The sequence below is a fragment of the Durio zibethinus genome, chromosome 11 (genome assembly GCF_047325235.1).
Source record: "Durio zibethinus cultivar Kanyao isolate XHJ-2024 chromosome 11, ASM4732523v1, whole genome shotgun sequence".
Classification (NCBI taxonomy): domain Eukaryota; kingdom Viridiplantae; phylum Streptophyta; class Magnoliopsida; order Malvales; family Malvaceae; genus Durio; species Durio zibethinus.
This window is the reverse complement of record NC_143172.1, coordinates 9,729,775-9,749,672: the sequence shown is the minus strand read 5'-3', so window position 1 is coordinate 9,749,672 and position 19,898 is coordinate 9,729,775. Positions and strand designations below refer to the sequence as shown.

Sequence of the window (19,898 nt, the reverse complement as noted above, 5' to 3'; positions counted from 1 at the left end):
TTTTAAAATTATTTTTATTTTTTTTATTTTGATAGAAAATTATTACTTACGATTGATGTATTTATACTCTTTTATTTTAATTTTTAATAATAAAAAAATAAATAATAATTCTACAAATCATTGAAAGATTATATACCTAATAATTCTATTATTAATTTGAAATTGTTATTCTTAAAATTTTTAATATTATCATAGTAATATTTTCATTTATACTATTTTATGTGCTTGATTATTTTATATTAATATTTTTATGTGTTTGATTAATTTTATTAGTATAAATATGTGATAGAAGTTTTATGAAAATGAGATAAAATATAATATTAATTGATTTTTCAAAATATATATCAAAATCCTTCGCTGAATATAGGTTCGGCCATGTATACCAACGCCGAATTTGACCGCAACCCTCATCGTCCTTGGTGCATTGCCCTCATCTGTAATTTACCAAAAATAAAAAATTACTCATCTCGTTTAGTTGTTACGCACGTCCACGTGTTTACTTGTTACAGCGTGAATTTTTAATTTACTCATCTCTAACTCAAACTGAGTCTTAATCTATGAAGCGTCACCTGATTTGTTCCAGCGTTAACCTTCCCGTTTACTTTCTGCCTACTCCATAACGGCTGGCGCAGCTGGCATCTTCTTCTTCTTTTTCTTCTTTCCGAGCACATACAAGGAAGGAAGCTCTCTCTCGGAATTGGACTCTCGGACTCAGACAAAGACTCAACTCTCCATCCCATGGCAGCATCTAAAGAGGCAGAAGAAGACAACAAAGCTTGGGAGGATGTCATCAGAAAAATGTTACCGGTGGGAGCTCCATTACCAGACGAAGATCACCTCGATTACTCTATCGCCCTTGAATATGAAGGCCCTCCCATTCCTTACGATGTGCCTCGTGTCGATCCCCTCGATCTCGATTCTCTCTCCGCTTCTGATTTCTCTTCCATTCCTGTCGCTGCTCCAATCCCCACAAAACCCAAATTCTCCAGCTTTAAAAAGAATCGCAACACTATCAGGAATGGAAGCCCTCTTGAGAACCAGAGACCTTCCTCGGCTTCAAGATCCCAGAATGACTCTCGAAACGGCGATTACGATTCCGAGATCGAGATTGAGGAGTCGCCGCAGCCACAAGCGGTTACTGTTGATAAGAAGAATGTTGTTGTGACGTTTAATACGCCGAAAAATTCGGAAACTGAAGAAGAAGATGAGGAGGATGGGTACTCCTCTTCCCAATCCAGCGTGGCGGATGCTGCTGCTTCTGTGGCTAATGTGGAAACCCGTGGGATTAGGAAGAAGGGGAAAAAGAGAGGAATGTGTAGCAGATGCGAGAAAGGGAGCAGATTGAAGGAAAGAGAGGCGTGCTTGGTTTGCGATGCAAGGTATTGTAGCAACTGCTTGCTCAAGGCCATGGGGTCTATGCCTGAAGGAAGGAAGTGCGTAAGTTGCATTGGAAAGCCGATTAATGAAACCAAGAGGTCTAGACTTGGGAAGAGTTCCAGGATTTTGAGGGCAGTGTGTATAGCTTTGGACGTTAAGCAAATTATGAAGGCTGAGAAGGAATGTGCGGCCAATCAGTTGAGGCCTGAGCAGTTGTTTGTTAATGGGAGACAGTTGACTCAAGAAGAATTGGCTGAGCTTCTAGGGTGTCCCTTACCACCTCAGAAGTTGAAACCTGGAAAGTTTTGGTATGATAAGGACTCTGGATTGTGGGGAAAGGTAAAATTCTGGATTCAAAATGGATTATTATTATTCTTATTATTATTTGGTTCTGAATTTGATGTGTTTGACCTTTCAATTGAATTTCAGGAGGGAGAAAAGCCTGACAGGATAATTACTTCTAACTTGAATATTGGTGGTAAGCTGAGAAAGGAAGCTAGCAATGGAAACGCAAGGGTGTACATTAATGGCCGTGAAATCACAAAGACTGAGCTTAGAGTATTGAAGGTACTTAATTACTTCTGTTCTTCATAGTACACGCCATTTATTCGCCTCATGACACTAAATCATTTCCCGGATTACTAATTAAATGTTTTACTGTAGTTGACTTTTTTATAAAGCTGCCATTTCATTTTTAATGATGTTTAATGCAAAATAAAATAACTCAAGATATTGGAGTTCACAAGTGAAAAACTACTCATATCGATGCATGAATTATACTTCTGGTAATTGTTATGCTGACAACAGCTTATATCTTTCATATATGTCTAATAAGTATAAATATTTTTGGAATTCAATGCAACAAAGGGACTGGAAACCTTCTTTTCAAGATGGAAACCAGAGATCATGAAGCTAACTTTAATATGCTGTAAATAATCATTGTTTTAACTTTCTAAATTGTGCTGTTTATCGATTCTGTGTAAGAAACTATTCTAAAGCCCATGTTATTGTTCTGAAACCTTTTTCACTCATATGAGGACCCACCCTTTATCATTCCTTTTGGTGAGTTGCCTTTATTTTTATGGTTCGGTGCATTTGGATGGAAGGGGTTTTACTTTGTGAAAACACACTTCTATTTTGGTCCAAATTACCTATACAATTTTCTATTGTGACTTGGTGCATGAGGACATCAAAACACAAAACTCCATTTAACGAGTCGTGCTTAAAATTAAAAGATATGAAAGACTTTTCTAGGGCTATCGGAAATTTAAAGACATCTTGGTATGAGCTAGAAATTCTAGATTTCATGGTTGCATATCTTCTGTTAGTTGTATGAACACTTATTGCCTTCCTAAAACCTAATATATTCCCTTAGCAAATGATTTCTTTTACTAACCTTAGTATTTTGAAATCTTTTCCCCATGTCTTGCGTTTTTAAACTTATTTCTCAATTGCTAGTATTTGTTTGCCACATCATCACCTTGTAATTTTTCTTTCTTTTACAAGAAAAAAACTTTAAGGTAGTGTTTGGTGGTATTTTCAAGATCACCATGGTAGTTTAATTATCAAGGTGATCTTATTACTAAGGTGATTGTGTCATTTTTAATTTGGAAATACTTTGTTTGGTTAACAATAATTAATTTTTAGGAATTAAAGTTCGTTATGTTTGGTATTACTAAAAATCTAACATTATTTTGTTTGAAAATACCAAAATAACTATGCATATTGTAATAGTTACACAAGTTAAAGCTTTCAATGTGATTTAAAGATAATAATTTATAAAATATTGTAATATTTTATTTACTTCATAAAAAAATATAATTAAATTATTAAATTAACAAATATATTTATTGATAGATAAAATAATTTTTATAATATAAATTATGTAAAAAACATTTGAATTAAAAAATAAAATTAATTTATTAAAATCATAACAGAAAAAAAAAGATTATATTATGCATGAAACATTAAAAAAGTTAAAAGAAAATACACAAATTATTTTTAAATTTCTTACAATTGAAAATATAAAAACTTATAATATAAAATAAAATTTTGAGAGAAAGGAACTTTTTAACTCACATATTAAATGATTAATATTGATTATTGTTAATTTTATATATCATTTCACTTTGGTGATAAAAGTTTTTACCATTTTGAGTGGGAATTAGATCGCTTTCCAAGATAGTGATTTTATCACTCTTGATGGTCCAAGATAACTGTCACATAGGATTACTGAGTGCTTACCAAACATAGTAATCTAATCAGTGTGTGGATCATCATGGTTTTTGGAGTGATCACCCCATACAAAATACTGCCTAAAAAAAATTGAAAGTTGAACATAAAAATAGGGTCTCTAATAGGATATTCTTTTTCTTTGCTACTTCTTTCTCCTCACTGAAACTTATCTAATTTCTCCCTCTAACAACCTGAAGAGGCTGTTGCCTCCTTTGCCAGTTCAATTCCCACATTTTTGCAGGTTGGAAAAGAAGAAAAATCCAATGTCTCCATACCTTTTTAAATTAAAATATTTCATAATGAAGGATCTTGATGTGTATTTGATGGGAGAGCTTAAATCAACAATCTCTTATGATATCAGTGTCATGGATGATTTTACTTTAAAATATATCAAACATTTAAAAAAAAAAATTCACGGCCTCAAATTTTCTGTTTAATAGATAATTCCATGTATATGTTAAGGGTTCTACCATTTGGGAGACCAAAATTTAGGGCGGAGGGAAAATTTTTTGTTTTTAATAACCCAAGCTGTCCAACCTATACAGGCCTATATAAAAATGCAGTATTATGGTAAGAGAAAGGCTAGAAAGAAGTCAAATATGAAGCCCAAATGTACTTTTATCAAAGAGTTAAAATCAATCAATAAATAAAAAATAACATTGATGAGTCTAATAGTGGAGCCAATAGAGAAGTGAGAATATCTTTGATTCCTTGATCATCAATTTTGCAGCCTTTTCTTTTTAACATTTCAAACCTGGCTTAACAGAAAGAAAACACAATTAAAAGGGGTTATGATGGCCAACCTTTCTTATTTTGGTGTTTTACTCTTTTTCAAGAATCAACTTTCATTGCATTAATCCTTTTTCATCTGAAAACAAAACACGTACACAGCCAACTGGCGGTCAGCCATGATGGTCTTTCTACGAGCATAGGTCACTTTAAATTTAGTAGATCCAAAGATTGTTAATCTTCATCTCTTCTACCAGTGCACCACACTTCTGGAAGCAGTCTTACATAATTTTGATGTTTTTGTTTTATTATGTTGAGATTCTTATTCATGGCTTAACTGCCTTTGAAGTATTTTTCTTTTCTTTTCTTCTATTTTTTAGAAATTTAAAAAATATGAGATGATGATTTAATGACAAAAAAAGAAATTGGAAATAAGTAAAAAACAAAAATGACTTCAGGAAATAAGACTTTAATTAAAAAAATCCAACTAGGTAAGGATCTGCTCCATTCTTTCTGCACTTTCTTGTTTTCTCTCTAAATGGATTTCATTCCAAAATCCCTCATTACTCTGTGTCAATACCCTTTTTTTGGTTCCTCTTGACATGAGCTTTCTATTTAACCTTTGGCCTATATTACTGCATAACCTCATGGAGGCACTTCATGTTTTTGGCTTTCCATTGTCTCGTGTTTTTGTCAACTTGGATAATATGCTACTATGTTATTAATGTGCATAAAGGAAACTAAATTTGCTTAAACTCTTCTCACTTCACATTGAAATTGTAGATTTGTCCTTGAAAAGAGACACACTTTAAGCTCAATTATTGGACAAGGTCTAGTTTGTTTTGCTTCATTTCTTTTTCACTTCCAATTTGTAGAGGCAGTATTATAATTAGTAGTGAAGGCAGGTTTGTCTTGTTAGTTCCAAAAGTAGTTTTACCTTTTTTGGGTTAAATTTCAACGAGTTTGTCATTGGGCCATATACATATAAAGATGCATATACTTAGAGATTGCAAAGGAGCTTCTGTTAAATGTTCAAATGGTTATTGTTGGAAGTGGAAACATTTCCCTCCACCCCAAAACAGAAATTACCTTCATGCATTTCTATTTTAGCATGTCCTAAAAATAAGGGTGTCTGTCAACTGGTTTACTCATTACACAGTGCACAAAGAAGCTCATTAGAGCTTGTTTGCCTTTGTTTATCAAGCTAACTGAACAAGTACAAACAAAATTGCAAATTCATTTAATAAAAATAAGGTGAGCTTTGAATATAAATAAACTTCAGTTGTTTTGTGTTGATAAAGTTGATAACCTCTCATGAACAGGCTTGATAGAAAGCTCAATAAAATCTTGATAAGAGCTTGTTTTATCATTTTTTTAAGTTGACCATGTAGGCTTTGATGTCTTCTGACAATGTTCAAATCGCAATTTAGTATTTATATCATTGAAAAGGACCGAACATATATTAACTTAATCCATAATTTTTAAAAATATATTATTGCAGAATAAATTTTTATGTGCTCAAAGATGGGTGCATGACAACGTTGAGATGTGGGAAGGAGAAGACACATTCTCTTCCCAGCCATACCATCTGACGTTACCACAGGATACAAGGGGAGGGCATGTGCTTGATCCCAGTTAAGTCAAGAGCCTCTTTGGCCTATGAGATGTAATTGGTAATAGATATGTCATTAAGGGTCTATTATAGATGACATTGCTATTACCATGTTTGATTGGAGTTTTAGGGTGGAGTGGCCTGTGTGAAGCTGGAAAAGCTAATGTGCCTCATCCCTAGGTAATAGCTATTTTGGGGAGCCAGGAATAGAAGCACTATTCACATTACAAATTTATCCTTGCAATTTCTTCTTAATTATAGTTATGTCCATAGAGAGAAGGGGAAAGACATATGTAGGAGGAAGATTTTGTTGTCTTTGACTACTAGACTTTGTCAGGGGTAGCACCAAATTGCTCGCCATTGGCCAAAAGTAATAACATTTAGTTGCTGGGACGACAAAATCTCACTCCAATGACTATAGTTGTGGCAAGATGGAGCCAAATGGCTGGTTGGCTTGGTTACTAACATGAGAGAATTGCTTCCCTACAACCACATCAAGTTGCTACCACAGACCAAATCAGTTTCTGGTCATTAGCAACCATATTTGGTAATAGGTGAGTAAAATGGTACATTGGCATGAGATCTGATCTTCAGTTCAGCCAAATTGCCTTGCTGGTGGTGACCAGGTTTAGTCTCTCACCTCTCACATTGCTGCTGTTTGCATTGCTACAACAGCATGTAGTGACAAGAATTGGTTAATGGCAATTCCAAATTCTTGCACCGGCAAACTGACTTGCTAGTGTCTATGAGAATCAAGGACATAGGAGGATAAATAAGGGGGAAAACCAAAAATGGAGGGAAAAAGGAAAAAAAATGTAGAATACAGATGAAAAATATGAAAAAAAACTGCAGAAAAAAAAAAGAAAAAAAACATAAAAGAGAAAATTAAGCAAAACTAAATGAATTTTTCTGAGAATAAAAATAACTTAAAATGATTTATATCTTTAAAACTACATTTAGATGTCTTTATTTTTATTTATTTTTATTTTTTATAGATGTGATTCTAATATGTATTTATGAAAAAATTGTACTTAAAAGATTAATTTGAAATTCTAGGTCAAATTGGCAACTCTATATTTTTTCCTAATATATTTCATCATGCTATTTTAGCTAACCAAATAATTTAGTACTATTTCAATGCGGTTTAATATAACGAACTGAAGCATGTAGAGCTATTCCATTTGGATTCCCACTCTATTCCATTGCCTCTTTTCTTTCCTTTAATCAAACATGACCTCTGGATTTAATGGCTGCTTAAGTGGGCTTCAATCTAAGCCACTGAACCTATGATCCTTTGTTAAGTGTAAAGCTCAGTTAACTCATAGGAGGAGAAAAGTGGGGAGATGAGATTGAAGGACACAGGAAGATAGATGAGGGGAAAACTAAAAATTTAGAAAAAAGGGAAAAATATAGGATAGTGATGAAAAATATGAAGAAAACCACAAAAAAATTAAAAAACTTATAGAAGAAAATGACAGCAAAATTAATTGAATTTTTCTGAGAATAAAAATACCTTGAAATGATTTATATCTTTAAAACTACATTTAGATGTCTTTTATATGTATTTATGTCTTTAAAAGTCTAAGTTCATCAAGCAATAGTTGACTGTCGTAAACTGCAACATTATCTTGCTTCCTCTTTCTGAAAATTCATACTTTAATGAACGGAAGAGCTGAACCAAACCTCTTCATTCCAGGGATTATAGCTGAGTAAAATTTATTATTAGAGAGACCTTTTTTTAGTATACTTTAAAAATTTTCAACAAATGAACTACATTGCCAGTAGGCTTTGCTGATGCCCTGGTGAATGAGGCAGTTATGCTAGGTGTTTGAGACAAATTTCTTGTCCCCTCTGTCTTTTGCTACTGCTTGCAAGGGTTGGGGTATCATGCACTGATAGAAGAATCCTGTTATAAGTGATTGAGGAGAAAATATGTAAGCTTCACTTTGTACTATCTAAACTTGCAAACAATGCTAACTTTATAAAAGGTAGAGGATAGCATTTCCTCCATGTATTATCTCGCTACTGTCTGAAGCATGATTCCTCTTTCTGATGTTAGGGACAATTTTTTCTTATTTTGTTAGTGTACACACTATTTTGTATAATGATTTTGGTTCCACTTTTACTTTAATTTTGTTTCAGCTAGCAAAGGTTCAATGCCCTAGAGATACTCATTTTTGGCTATACGATGATGGATCTTATGAGGAAGAAGGTCAAAATAACATCAAGGGCAAGATATGGGAAAAGGTTCTCTCGTAATCCGTACATTGGATATAAGTTTTAAAATTCAACAAGTGTTGAATTGATTTTTTATTCAGTTGCATTTTGATTTTTGGTAGGCAGGCTTTTACTCGTTTTTGCTGTTCATTGTTTTCGCTGCCTGTACCACCTGCAAATCCTCATGGGCTACAAGAAGATCCAACAACCTTTTCAAGTCGGTCAGTCCCTGAGTATTTGGAGCAGGGAAGGGTACAGAAGTTGCTATTATTTGGGTTGGAAGGATCTGGAACCAGTACTATCTTCAAGCAGGTGGTTTCAAACTATTTTGACTGCATGCATGTTGCTTTCATTTTTCCTGCTTCTATCATCATTCCTTGGTTAATATAAGTTGTAGTTTTTATCAGCTAAGCTTTCTTCTTATGATTAGGTAAAATACTTATTGCTGTTTGTAGGCTACAATCAAATGTCTGATCCTTCGTTTATATATATTTTTTCTGGTCTTGCTCTTAATATTGGCAAATATGGTCTTAGCTTCAAATGCAATCCTTGTACTGCAAAATTTTTCATTGTTTTCACTTTTCTATCATCGTGCTGGAGGGTTCAGAGAAGGATATTTTTTAATATGCTTAGCTCTTTGTTGATACAGCATGGCTTTTCCCCATCCACAAATTTTTTCAATATCGATTGTAGCAACTTGTCAACTGAACTAACACACCAAATGTTCTCCTTGTTACAGTTTCATTTTTCTGCTTTCTAATTGCACATTGTCTTGATCTCAAATTTGTACAATTTAAGGTCTGATAATGGATAAGAATCAACTGGATACTGGTTTTATAATGCCTTTTCTGATCTTCGGAGCAATAACTTACATTCTTTTCTGCCTATTTAATGTACTAGTGTTCAATTAAAAAAATACATGTTTTCATTTGGCTTTTAACTATATCAACTTTTTACATCCAAACAAACTATCATTGAATTTTGTAATGGATGCTTTAATATTCCCTTGAATAGCATTTTTTCTTTTTGATTAAATCTGTCAGTGGTCCTTGGTACTTCGTCAAATTCCTTCATTTTGTTCTATTTTTATGTCAAGCCAATTAATCACTCTGCTTAGAGTTTTGGTACAATCAAGTAAAACTCGTAACACTTTTATGTGCTGTAAACCATGCTGACATGACATCTAGGTGGCTTTTCTTGTTTGATGTGGTGATGACATGGCATATAAAAAGTATTAAAAATAATACTTCCATTTACATGAACATTCATGGGAATTATGTGGGAAGATTTAATCTAGTTTTCTTTCAATTTTTATTTTTCCCATTTGTATCGGATCTTTCTTTGTTTTAATTTTCTTTTCCTTTAAAATATTTGAATACTTATAATGTTTTTCTTTCTTTAATTTATTTTCTGTTTTTCTCCTTCTGTTTTCTCTTCTCCCTCATCCTTTCCTTTCATTGGTGCCGGACTGGTGTTTGGGCCAATCTGGATAATCCAGGCCAGCCAGCACCATTCTGATGGTTGCAACCCCTTATCTACTCTACTCTATTTTTCTCCCTCTCCGTTCCTCCCTTTTTCTTTGTTTTGACTTCCTCAGCATTGGATCTAGCCGAATGGTTGACTGTGCTGGCTTACCTGATCCTGTACAAAAAGGGGGTTGTTGATGGTTTGTCCCCTCTGTCACTTTCTTCCTCTCTCCCTCTTCCCTCTTCCCTCTTTGTATTTTTCCCTGATTATTCTTGACCCTGGCTTGCACCAAAACATTGGAAGACGGCTAGATCCCACCCATGGACAATCCCTTCCCCCCACCCCATCTTTCTCCCTCTTCTTTCTCTCTCTATTTCTTTTTTTCTTATTTTAATTGTTATTTCAATTCAAAATGAAAAAAAAAGGATGGAAAAGGAAGAAAATGGAAAACTAAAGTAGGAAAGAAAAGGTTATACATGTATTCAAAAATTTCAAAAGTCAAAATAAAAATAAAAAGAAAGATATCGAGTAGATGAGAAAACAAAATTGAAAAAAAAAAAAAAATCTTGTCATGTAATTGCCAAAGAATAAAAATGTTCATTTTGGAATTATTGTTAAAACAATATTTTTTTGGTGCAATATCATCACTATGTCAGATAAAAAAGCCAATTGGTTGCTATCTCACCATGGTTATGCCACAAAGTAATGGTGTTAATAGTTTTATTTGATTGTAAAAAACTCAATTGTAGAAGGATTAATGTCTTGAAATAAAATTAGAATGGCTACATTGAATGATTTGACCAAGTATAGGGCCTTTGGCAAATTTATTGTTTCTTATGCTAGAAGGCCAATCTTTTTTTGGTAACACATTGTCTTTTAATCCATTGGACAGGCTAAGCTTTTATATGGGAATGGGTTTTCTCAAGAAGAGCTGCAGAACATCAAGCTTATGATTCAAAGTAATATGTACAAATATCTTAGTGTATTACTTGAAGGACGGGAGAGGTTTGAAGAAGAAGCTTTGTCGGAGCTAAGAACTACTAATTTCGATACTGAAGTGTCTGCTTCAGGTCTCAATATTACTACATCTCCTTTCCAATGTTTTATCCTAATTTTATGGTAGTAATTTTTCTGCCTGTTGATGCAGGCCAGTATCAGCCACTTCTTTGTTCTGTCTATTTAACTACCCTTCCTTGATAGATAATTTTAGGATTGTAACTACAATGATGACCTTCTTAGTGACCTGAGAAACCAAAAGTTATCAAGAAGTTGATTTTTCTGATGGTAAGATGATGTGTATAACCATTGAATGGAGGTTTGAGTTGACTGTCTTGTTGTTTTTATAAGTTGGATGTTGCATGAATGCTTACGGGAGTTCTAGTTAGACATGTTCTGCTATATACAAGATTGGATATTAGTTGTCTTGCTGATTAAAGTTAAGAAGCAATTAACTGAATTTAAATTTGACATAAGATATCATGAATTTAAGGGACTTTCTAACATTGTATGGAAATTAAATGGTCTCTGGGTCTGATATGGAAGCAATGCATTGGTTAATGACATAAGGTATCCCAGATCTTTAAGAATATTTTGTCAGTACTTTTAGGACACGAGATTGGGGAAGAATGTCAATTTTGGGTAGATGTTGCTCCTGATTACTGATAGGAGATGACTTCACCTATGTAAAAGAAAAGGACATGGAAGTGGACTAATGTGCTAAGTCTTTTTTGTTTTCTTCATTTTATGATTTCTCTAATTCCTACTTTAGTATGAATAATAAGACTTTTGTCTAGGTTAGCTGGTCTGTCTGCTAGAACTAGACTGGTATATAGCAAGCTGTTTCAACATGATTACATCAGTGCTGGTATTGACAATAGTTCTGTAAATGATGAAACTGATGTTTTTAGATGTAGAGATGGCATCTAGAATACACTTAAGAAAATAATCTCTTAAATAAATGTTCATATGTGTACACATATACATACATCCATTTTTTCTATATCTATAGACGTGCACGTGCATATAATGTGTACATGTTCCTCCCCTGCTCAATCTCATTGTGAAATTTATACATTTATAACCTTTTTTTGCATTATCTTTGAGAACACATACATAGGTGAATAATTGGCCACGGTGAACAGTTCAAAATTAGAAATTTTGTACTAAACCTTGCAGTAGCATGATTTCTGAGTTTCTAGAACTGTATCAGGGACTTCATTATACAATGGCTGATTGAATGTGTTTCTTCAATATCCTGTTTAAAGTACTGCTTTTAATAGTTCATTTCACAGCATTCTTCATATCATTTTCTGTCCTTTTAGACTGTTATAACTTAAACATAAGAGTTACCATTTCCTATTGATCATTCAACTATAATTTTTAACATGTTATTAGAGAAAAGATTTCATTTTAAATCCTAGGAAATTCAACCCCTTTTCATTAATTCGTTGCCTAGAGTTTGCATATTAAGTTTATGAAAATGCTCTTTATCTCTCTTTAGCTTTCACCTGTTGTCTATAGTTTGGTTCACAGAAAAGGCCATTAATGATTCATTTGGCTAAAATGTTAGGAGGCATGTTAGACTTAAATATAAAAGACAGGTCCTTTCCTATCAATTTAAGCTTTTGGGATGGTGACAAAACTATCTGTTTAACATAAACTGTATAATTTTGCTTGTACTTAAACATGAAATAGCATAATGCATATACCATGTCCTCTTATATGTCATCTGAATGGAAGCAGTTTTGCCCTCCACAGTTGGCCTTGCATCAAGGAATACAATTCTGAAACTATGACAGTGCATTTACATGTAGCTAGAGGGTATTTCTTGTTTCCATGAACAAATAATTATATGTGCTAATTGTGAAAATCGAATTCAGATCAAATAGGAGTTGATGGAAATAACCAGTGTATCTATTCGATTAACCAAAGGTTCAAACCATTTTCTGATTGGTTATTGGATATTATGGCTATGGGAGACTTGGATGCATTCTTTCCTGCTGCAACCCGTGAGTATGCTCCTATTGTAGATGAGATATGGAAGGATCCTGCCATTCAGGAAACATACAAGAGAAGTGAGGAATTGCATCTTCTTCCAGATGTTGCCAAATACTTCTTGGATCAGGTATGAAGCATCAGTTTATCTTTGTGTGTTTAATGAAGTATTTATCAGTTAACTAGGTTATCTTCTTATTTTTATCTCTTTCATGTGTCATTATTATCAGATATCAAATTTTGCTTTATGAATTTGAGTAGGAAGGCATGGTTATTGTCAATCAGATTAATTATGCAATAGATTTCAGTTAATTTCATGTTATTTCCCGTTGCTTGGTCAAGTAAAGAACATTAATGATCAAACTCATAGATGGTCTTGGAGTAAAAGCAAGAAGACACCACCAACATGACGTTGTTGTTATCATTAACCTTTCAAGGAACAAGAAATTCAATTGAGAAAGAGTCATGAAGTTACAGTTGTGGTGATGCAGGACAGGGAGTGAAGGTTTGTGGCAATTTCATGATCTGAAATTCTTGAGGAAAATCAGGAAAATTAATTGCATCACACAACCATGTAAGCAATACTGGTGGAAATGGTCTGATATTATACTATCTCTATTATGATTTGACAGAAAAATAAAATATCCATGACTTTAACTTAAAGAAACATAAACATAAGACTAAAATTCGGCTAATAAAGCCTACACTAGCTCCCAATTTTGCTTCTAGTTGCTGGACATGTGCCAAATTAACATTTGGGGCATTAGGATTAGCCTTAGCATGCCTTGTGGAAAAACTAAAAAATAAAACTGTATAGAAAACTAAGAGTAAAACTGAATGTATATTAAAAAACTGTTCATAAAGAATTATACAAGTACCTTAGGTTTATATACAACTAACTAGTGGGTAAATTAGAAAACTAAATCTTCCTAAAACTGATCCTATAATTGAGGGATTGTCTATTTTAATTTTTTGTCCTTAATTCTAGGGTTACAAATACTTAATTCTAGAGATACAAATATAAATAGAGATTACAAGATTGCTATCAGCTGTAAATAAATGTTTTCCCACACTCCCCCTTAAGCTGGTGAAAAGGTGTTTTCCATTCCTAGCTTGGAAATAATTTCTTGAAATGTTGCACTGTTGAGACCTTTAGTCAACACATCTGCCAGTTGACCCTTGGTTGATATATAGTGTACAAATCAACCCACTGTCTAGTTTCTCCTTTATGAAATGCCTGTTTACTTCAATGTGTTTTATTCTATCATGTTGCATGGGATTGTGTGCAATGCTTATTGCAGACTTGTTATCACAGTAAAGTCTCATTGGTCCATCCCACTTGATCTTCAAGTCTTCTAGGATAATCTTTAACCATATTAGTTCACAAATTCCTTGAGCCATTGCTTTGAGCTCTGCTTCAACACTTGATCTTGCCACCACATTCTGTTTTTTACCCCTCTAAATCACAAGATTACCAACTAAGAATGTGCATTAGCCTGAGGTGGATCTTTTATCAGTTACTAAACCTGCATAATCAGCATTTGTATATGCCTCTAGAACTAGCCCCATATTTTTTTTGAATAAGATACCTCTCCCAAGACTGGTCTTCAAATAGTGCAATACATGATAGACAGCTTGTAAGTGCACTTCTTTAGGACTATGCATAAATTGACTTATCACACTCACAGCATATGTTATATCAGCTCTAGTATATGAGAGATAAACGAGTCTTCCAACTAATGTCTGGTACATCTCTCTATCTACAGCAGCATCTTCATTAGCTTCTCCAAGTTTTGAAGGAAATTGAGAAGCTCGAAGAGCTTCTCAATTTCCTTCAAAAGATCCATCACATATTTTTGTTGTGAGATGAAAATACCATGCTGTGAGTCAGCTACTTCAATATCCCTAGGTCTTTTATTTCAAATTCTCTAGCTAAACATTGTTTTAGAGATTCTCTCTCTTTTTCATCATCTCCAGTTACAATTATATCATCAACATACACTAATAGAACTGTGACTCTCTCTAAATCAGAGTGCTTGATAAACAATGTGTGATCTCCTTGACCCTGCTTATATCCCATTGCTAGCATCATTTTGGCAAACTCTCGAACCAAGCCCTAAGAGACTGTTTAAGGCCATATAAAGCCTTTTTCAACTTGCATACTTTGTTTGCTTCTAGATGACGTCCAAATCCCTGTAGAACCTTCATATTTATTTCTTTTTCCAAATCACCATGTAGAAAAACATTCTTTACATCAAATTGTTGAAGCTGTCAATTGTAATTTGCAGCCAATAATAATAAAATCCTAACTATATTCATCTTGGCAATAGAAGCAAAAGATTCCTGATAATTCGCTCCATAAGTTTGAGTGTAGCCCTTAGCCACCAACTTGGCTTTATACCTTTCAACAATACCATCCACCTTGTATTTTACAGTGAAAACCCATTTAAACTCAATTGGATTTTTTCTTTAAGCAACTCTACCAGTTCCTATGTCTTATTTTTCTGTTAGGCCTTCATTTATATTTTCATGGCTTGCCTCCATTTCTCATTGGATAATGCCTCGGATAATGTAGTTGGAACATAAATAGTGTCTAGGCTCATAAGAAAATTTTTGTGGGATGGTGAGAATTTTTCAAATGACACAAAATCAGAGATTGGGTATAGTGGACGCTTGGTACATTCTCTAGTTCCTTTCCTAATGGTAATAGGCAGAACATAATCACTAGTTATGGTTTTAGGAGATTCATGCTCATTTTGAGTAACAGAGTCAAAGAGTGTAGTTACCTCATTTCTAGAGTTAGGATTAGGCTCTTTGACTTGCATTAGTTCAGGATCTGGAACTTTCTTTCTTGAGTACACCTGTAATTCTTTTATAGAATCAAGAACAATATTATCTTTTGTTTCATCTTCTGTATTTGGAATGGGTTCAAACTCAAATTCAGTGTTTGATTTGGACTAAAAAAGAAACATGTTTCGACTCAGAAGAATTAATGGGTGAAAATATTGAAGAGGAGGACAAATCAAACAAAAAGAAGTCTTTATCCTTATCTTCCATGAATGAAGTCTCCCTCTGAAGATAAGGTTGAGTAAAAAATTGTTTACTTTCTTCAAAAGTGACATTTGCAGTCACATAGAATTTTTTGGTAGAAGGATGATAGCACTTACACCCTTTCTAAATTGATGAATATCCCACAAAAATGAACTTAATTGCTTAGGATCCAACTTTCCTTATTGTGACTGTGAAGATGAACAAATCATGTGCAATCAAATATCTTAGGTGTGAGGTTGTTTGTGGTATTAAAGTTGGGATAGAATTGTGAGAGTAGTTCCATAGGAGTTTTAAATTCCAAAACCCTTAAAGGTAACCTATTTATAATATGTGTGGCAATGAGAACTTCTTTCCCCCAATAGGATTTGGGTATGTTTGCTTGAAAAAGTAAAGCTCGGGTTGTGGCTAATAAATGACTGTTTTTCCTCTCTACCACTCCATTGTATTGTGGAGTATTAACACAAGATGATTCATGGATAATCCCCTCCCTTTGGAAATAGGTAGATAAACTCTGGTTGAAATAGTCTTTTGCATTGTCAGACCTAGCTTGATTTTCACTCCAAATTGATTTTGGATCATACTTTGGAGGCTTAAATTTTTTTTCCTAGGAAGAGCCTAAAACTGTGATACCATGTGGAAAAACTAAAAAATAAAACTGTATAGAAAACTAAGAGTAAAACTAAATGTGTATTAAAAAATTGCTCATAAAGAATTATACAAGCACCTTATATTTATATACAACTAACTAGTGGGTAAACTAGAAAACTAAATCTTTCTAAAACTAATCCTATAATTGAGGGATTGTCTATCTTAATTTTTTTTACTTAATTCTAGGGATACAAATACATAATTCTAGAGATACAAATATAAATATGCAGATTACAAGATTACAATCAGTTGTAAATAAGAGTTTTCCCACACTTCTAAAAAACTTTGAAGGTTGTTGCCTTGCTCCATTAGGAAGTTAGAGGAAAATTTTCATTAAAGCAGAAGAATTACATTGAGGAAAATTGAAGTTAAACCAGCTATCATAATTTTCATCAAAATGGTTTCTCTAATTCACTCCCTTATTGGCTAAAAATTCCTACTAATGAGTTTGTATTGAGGGATCTAGAATTTTAAACTTATAAATCAAGTAATCCAATATATTTTGATTTTCCACTATTTTGATTTTCCACTTTTTAGTGATTAGTATGGTATGAGCTAGAAAATAGTGGAGCAAGAAGATTCAAAACTACTACCTAAAATGATTCCCTTTTTTAGCCTTTCATACAGTTGACCCTAGAGTTATGGGATATAAGGCCTAGTTTGTTGTTATTGTTGTTGTAGTATGGTGTGAGCTAGGAAGAAGAGGGCTGTAATTTATGGGAGTGTAAGCCTCTAAGAGGCTTTTGAGCTCATTTTTTTATTATGTAAAATGACATTACAAAAGCCAATTGCATGGATTTCTTTGCAAAACCTAGCCATTACTTGGCCACAAATATTAGCCGTGAATAGTCTCTTTTGTGGCTAGCAGAGCTTTAAATAGTTTTGTGTAGGTATTGGCATCATTCCTAACGCCTGCCTTTTCATGCCCTTATCATATAATAGCTACTAGCACAGCACATTTGGTTAGAATTTCACTTTTGACTCCTCTCTGACTTCACCAAACAAATTATGTTTTGTTCTTTGAGGAAGAGGGAAATATGCATCCAAGAAGAAGAACTGACGCTGGCATGCATAGAACATCTTGAATAGTAGAAGACCTATGAAGAGGCCATTTTTATTGTCCTAAGGCTTCTTACTGAGATGCCATTTTATTTTTCTTTAAAGGATGATATAGAGATATGCCCATTTGAAAAGGAGATGACTAACAATTAGTTTCCTGGGAAGAATAATTATGAAATATGGTGCCATTTCAGTTGGAAACGGTTTTAAGGACTTTCAGATTTGCCTTTGGGTAAAGCACTGGGAAATGCAATACTAGGATTGAGGATTTATTGTTTTATTTATTTATTTATTCTTACAACAGGCCCCTGGCTTCCTGGAGTGTAATGGATGAGATCTGAAAACTCCCAATATAAATCCTAGTGTTTCACTGCACTAAAGAAGCCATCAATGGAGAAAACAGTGAAAATATAAAATGATAAGAAAAAGATCTGTCGATGGACAGTTTGATGCAATAGTCTTGCTAAAAGTGACTGGTGTTATGGCATGGCACTAGATATTGGCCGAGGGATCACTTGCGCAAGTTTTAGAATAAGGTTATTTGTATGGTACATCTATTTCTATAACTTCAATATTGGAAACGATTAGATTGGATCATCAAATTGTAAATGCCTTACCATTAGAAAGTTTGGTATGTAAATTGTATCATATATGGATCAAATTAGTCTCTTGCTCAAATTGCTTTCAGATTTTGGTAATTAACTTTTGTTACCCTGGAATGAAACAGAATTCCTCTCAACAGTTGGTGGGTGGAAATTTAGTTGGAGGATAGCACTTTCCTTGGCTTACAAGTGCAAAATTTTTTCCTCATTTTCTGTTTGCAACTTTATTTTTGTACAGGCTGTTGAAATATCGAGCAATGAGTATGAACCTTTGGAAAAGGACATATTGTATGCTGAGGGAGTTACTCAGAGCAACGGTTTAGCTTGCATTGAATTCTCATTTGATGATAGAAGCCCCATGTCTGAAATATACAATGAAAACTATGAATGCCCTCCTTCCTTGACCAAGTAGAATCTTGTCCTTTAATTTTTTTACTCATTTTTTACCAATGAAATATAATATTATGTGAAAGTAACTGTTCTATGATATAATTTTTGTTGGCACTTTCTATTGCCTTAGGTACCAACTGATTCGAATAAATTCCAAGGGACTGCATGATGGTTGCAAATGGCTGGAAATGTTTGAAGACGTAAGGGCAGTGATCTTCTGTGTTGCTTTGAGCGATTATGACGAGATGTGGTGCCGTGGTACAGGCCCTATCTGTAATAAAATGGTGGCAAGCAGAGAAATGTTTGAGAGTCTGGTAAGGCACCCTTCTTTTAGGGACACCCCTTTTGTGCTTTTGCTGAACAAATATGATGCCTTCGAAGATAAGATAAATCGGGTTCCATTGTCCACTTGTGACTGGTTCAGTGATTTTAGGCCCGTAAAGCCTCATCACAACAACCATGCGCTGGCCCAACAGGCATACTATTATGTGGCAGTGAAATTCAAGGAGTTGTATTCTTCAATATGTGGCAGAAAATTGTTTGTTTCGCAGACTAGAGGCCGAGAACGTGCGTCAATTGATGACGCATTCAAATATGTAAGGGAGGTGCTCAAATGGGATGAAGAGAAGGATGATAATATCTACGAAATCAATGGGGATGATTCTTTTTACAGTACTGAAATGAGTTCTTCTCCCTTTATCAGGCAGGAATAATCCTAATATTCACAATGCCAACAGTTTGAATTGAAAGATTTGAGTCTTCTATTTGATACAATATTTTCTACTAGATTAACTTGGCAAGGCGGTCTGATGTGGAATGTCACTTCGGTGGTGTCATAGATTGTGCAGCGGCTTGAACATCTTGGGGTTGGGTACCAAAGTGGCAATGATTGATAACATTTCCATGCATATTTCAGTAACTTTTGTAATAATTTGTACATCTGTATAGGAATAAAGGTAGCCTATTCAATCAATTTGAATTAGGATGAGATCCTATGTGAATAAATTTTTTTTTTTTTACCAAACATAAAGCTGTTGCAACCTTGGAATCATATTTATCTTGTTGATTTATTTATGTATATTTTAAACTTCTACTATTCTTTCCTTAGACAATATGACTTAATTTTGCTTTCTCATCTGAATAAATTTTTTTTTTTACCAAACATAAAGCTGTTGCAACCTTGGAATCATATTTATCTTGTTGATTTATTTATGTATATTTTAAACTTCTACTATTCTTTCCGAAGACAATATGACTTAATTTTGCTTTCTCATCCATTGTTTAAAGGAAAGGAACTTAGTTTAAAATTATTTTGTTTTCTCGAAGGCTTTCAGCCTTAACTTTCAAATGGCAGCAGTTGAAACCTATAATGATATTTTTAATCATTTTAATCAATAAGATTTATTTTGTGTTAATGTATTAATAATGGAAGTAATATCATAAAATAAGATTCAATATTAAAGCTACAAAAGTGAATAAATTTTATTATGACAATATATGACTCTACAAAAGTGGAT

At 33.6% G+C, this 19,898-nt stretch overlaps 1 protein-coding gene across 2 annotated transcripts; it reads left to right on the top strand.

Annotated features, from left to right (window-relative positions):
- Nucleotides 1–545: 545 nt before the first annotated feature.
- On the top strand, nt 546–19,485 carry LOC111290159 (extra-large guanine nucleotide-binding protein 3-like). 2 transcript variants are annotated; one of them, XM_022881110.2, is made up of 9 exons: nt 553–1,716; nt 1,807–1,944; nt 8,096–8,200; nt 8,297–8,482; nt 10,530–10,707; nt 12,517–12,761; nt 18,230–18,399; nt 18,512–18,695; nt 18,806–19,485. In XM_022881110.2, exons 1-9 carry the CDS (start codon nt 739–741, stop codon nt 18,806–18,808), a joined length of 2,187 nt encoding a protein of 728 aa, XP_022736845.2. In that variant the 5' UTR covers nt 553–738; the 3' UTR covers nt 18,809–19,485. The 2 variants fall into 2 exon arrangements, with proteins under 2 accessions (XP_022736842.2, XP_022736845.2); XM_022881107.2 differs by having other exon boundaries at nt 546–1,716; nt 18,512–19,485.
- The last annotated feature ends 413 nt before the right edge of the window (nt 19,486–19,898 follow it).

Bases quoted from the DNA above. Each gene is read 5' to 3' on its own strand.
- LOC111290159 (XM_022881107.2), top strand. From the start codon at position 739: ATGGCAGCATCTAAAGAGGCAGAAGAAGACAACAAAGCTTGGGAGGAT. The intron at 1,945-8,095 runs GTACTTAATTAC...ATTTTGTTTCAG, and splicing joins CTGAGCTTAGAGTATTGAAG to CTAGCAAAGGTTCAATGCCC. The intron at 8,483-10,529 runs GTGGTTTCAAAC...TCCATTGGACAG, and splicing joins CCAGTACTATCTTCAAGCAG to GCTAAGCTTTTATATGGGAA.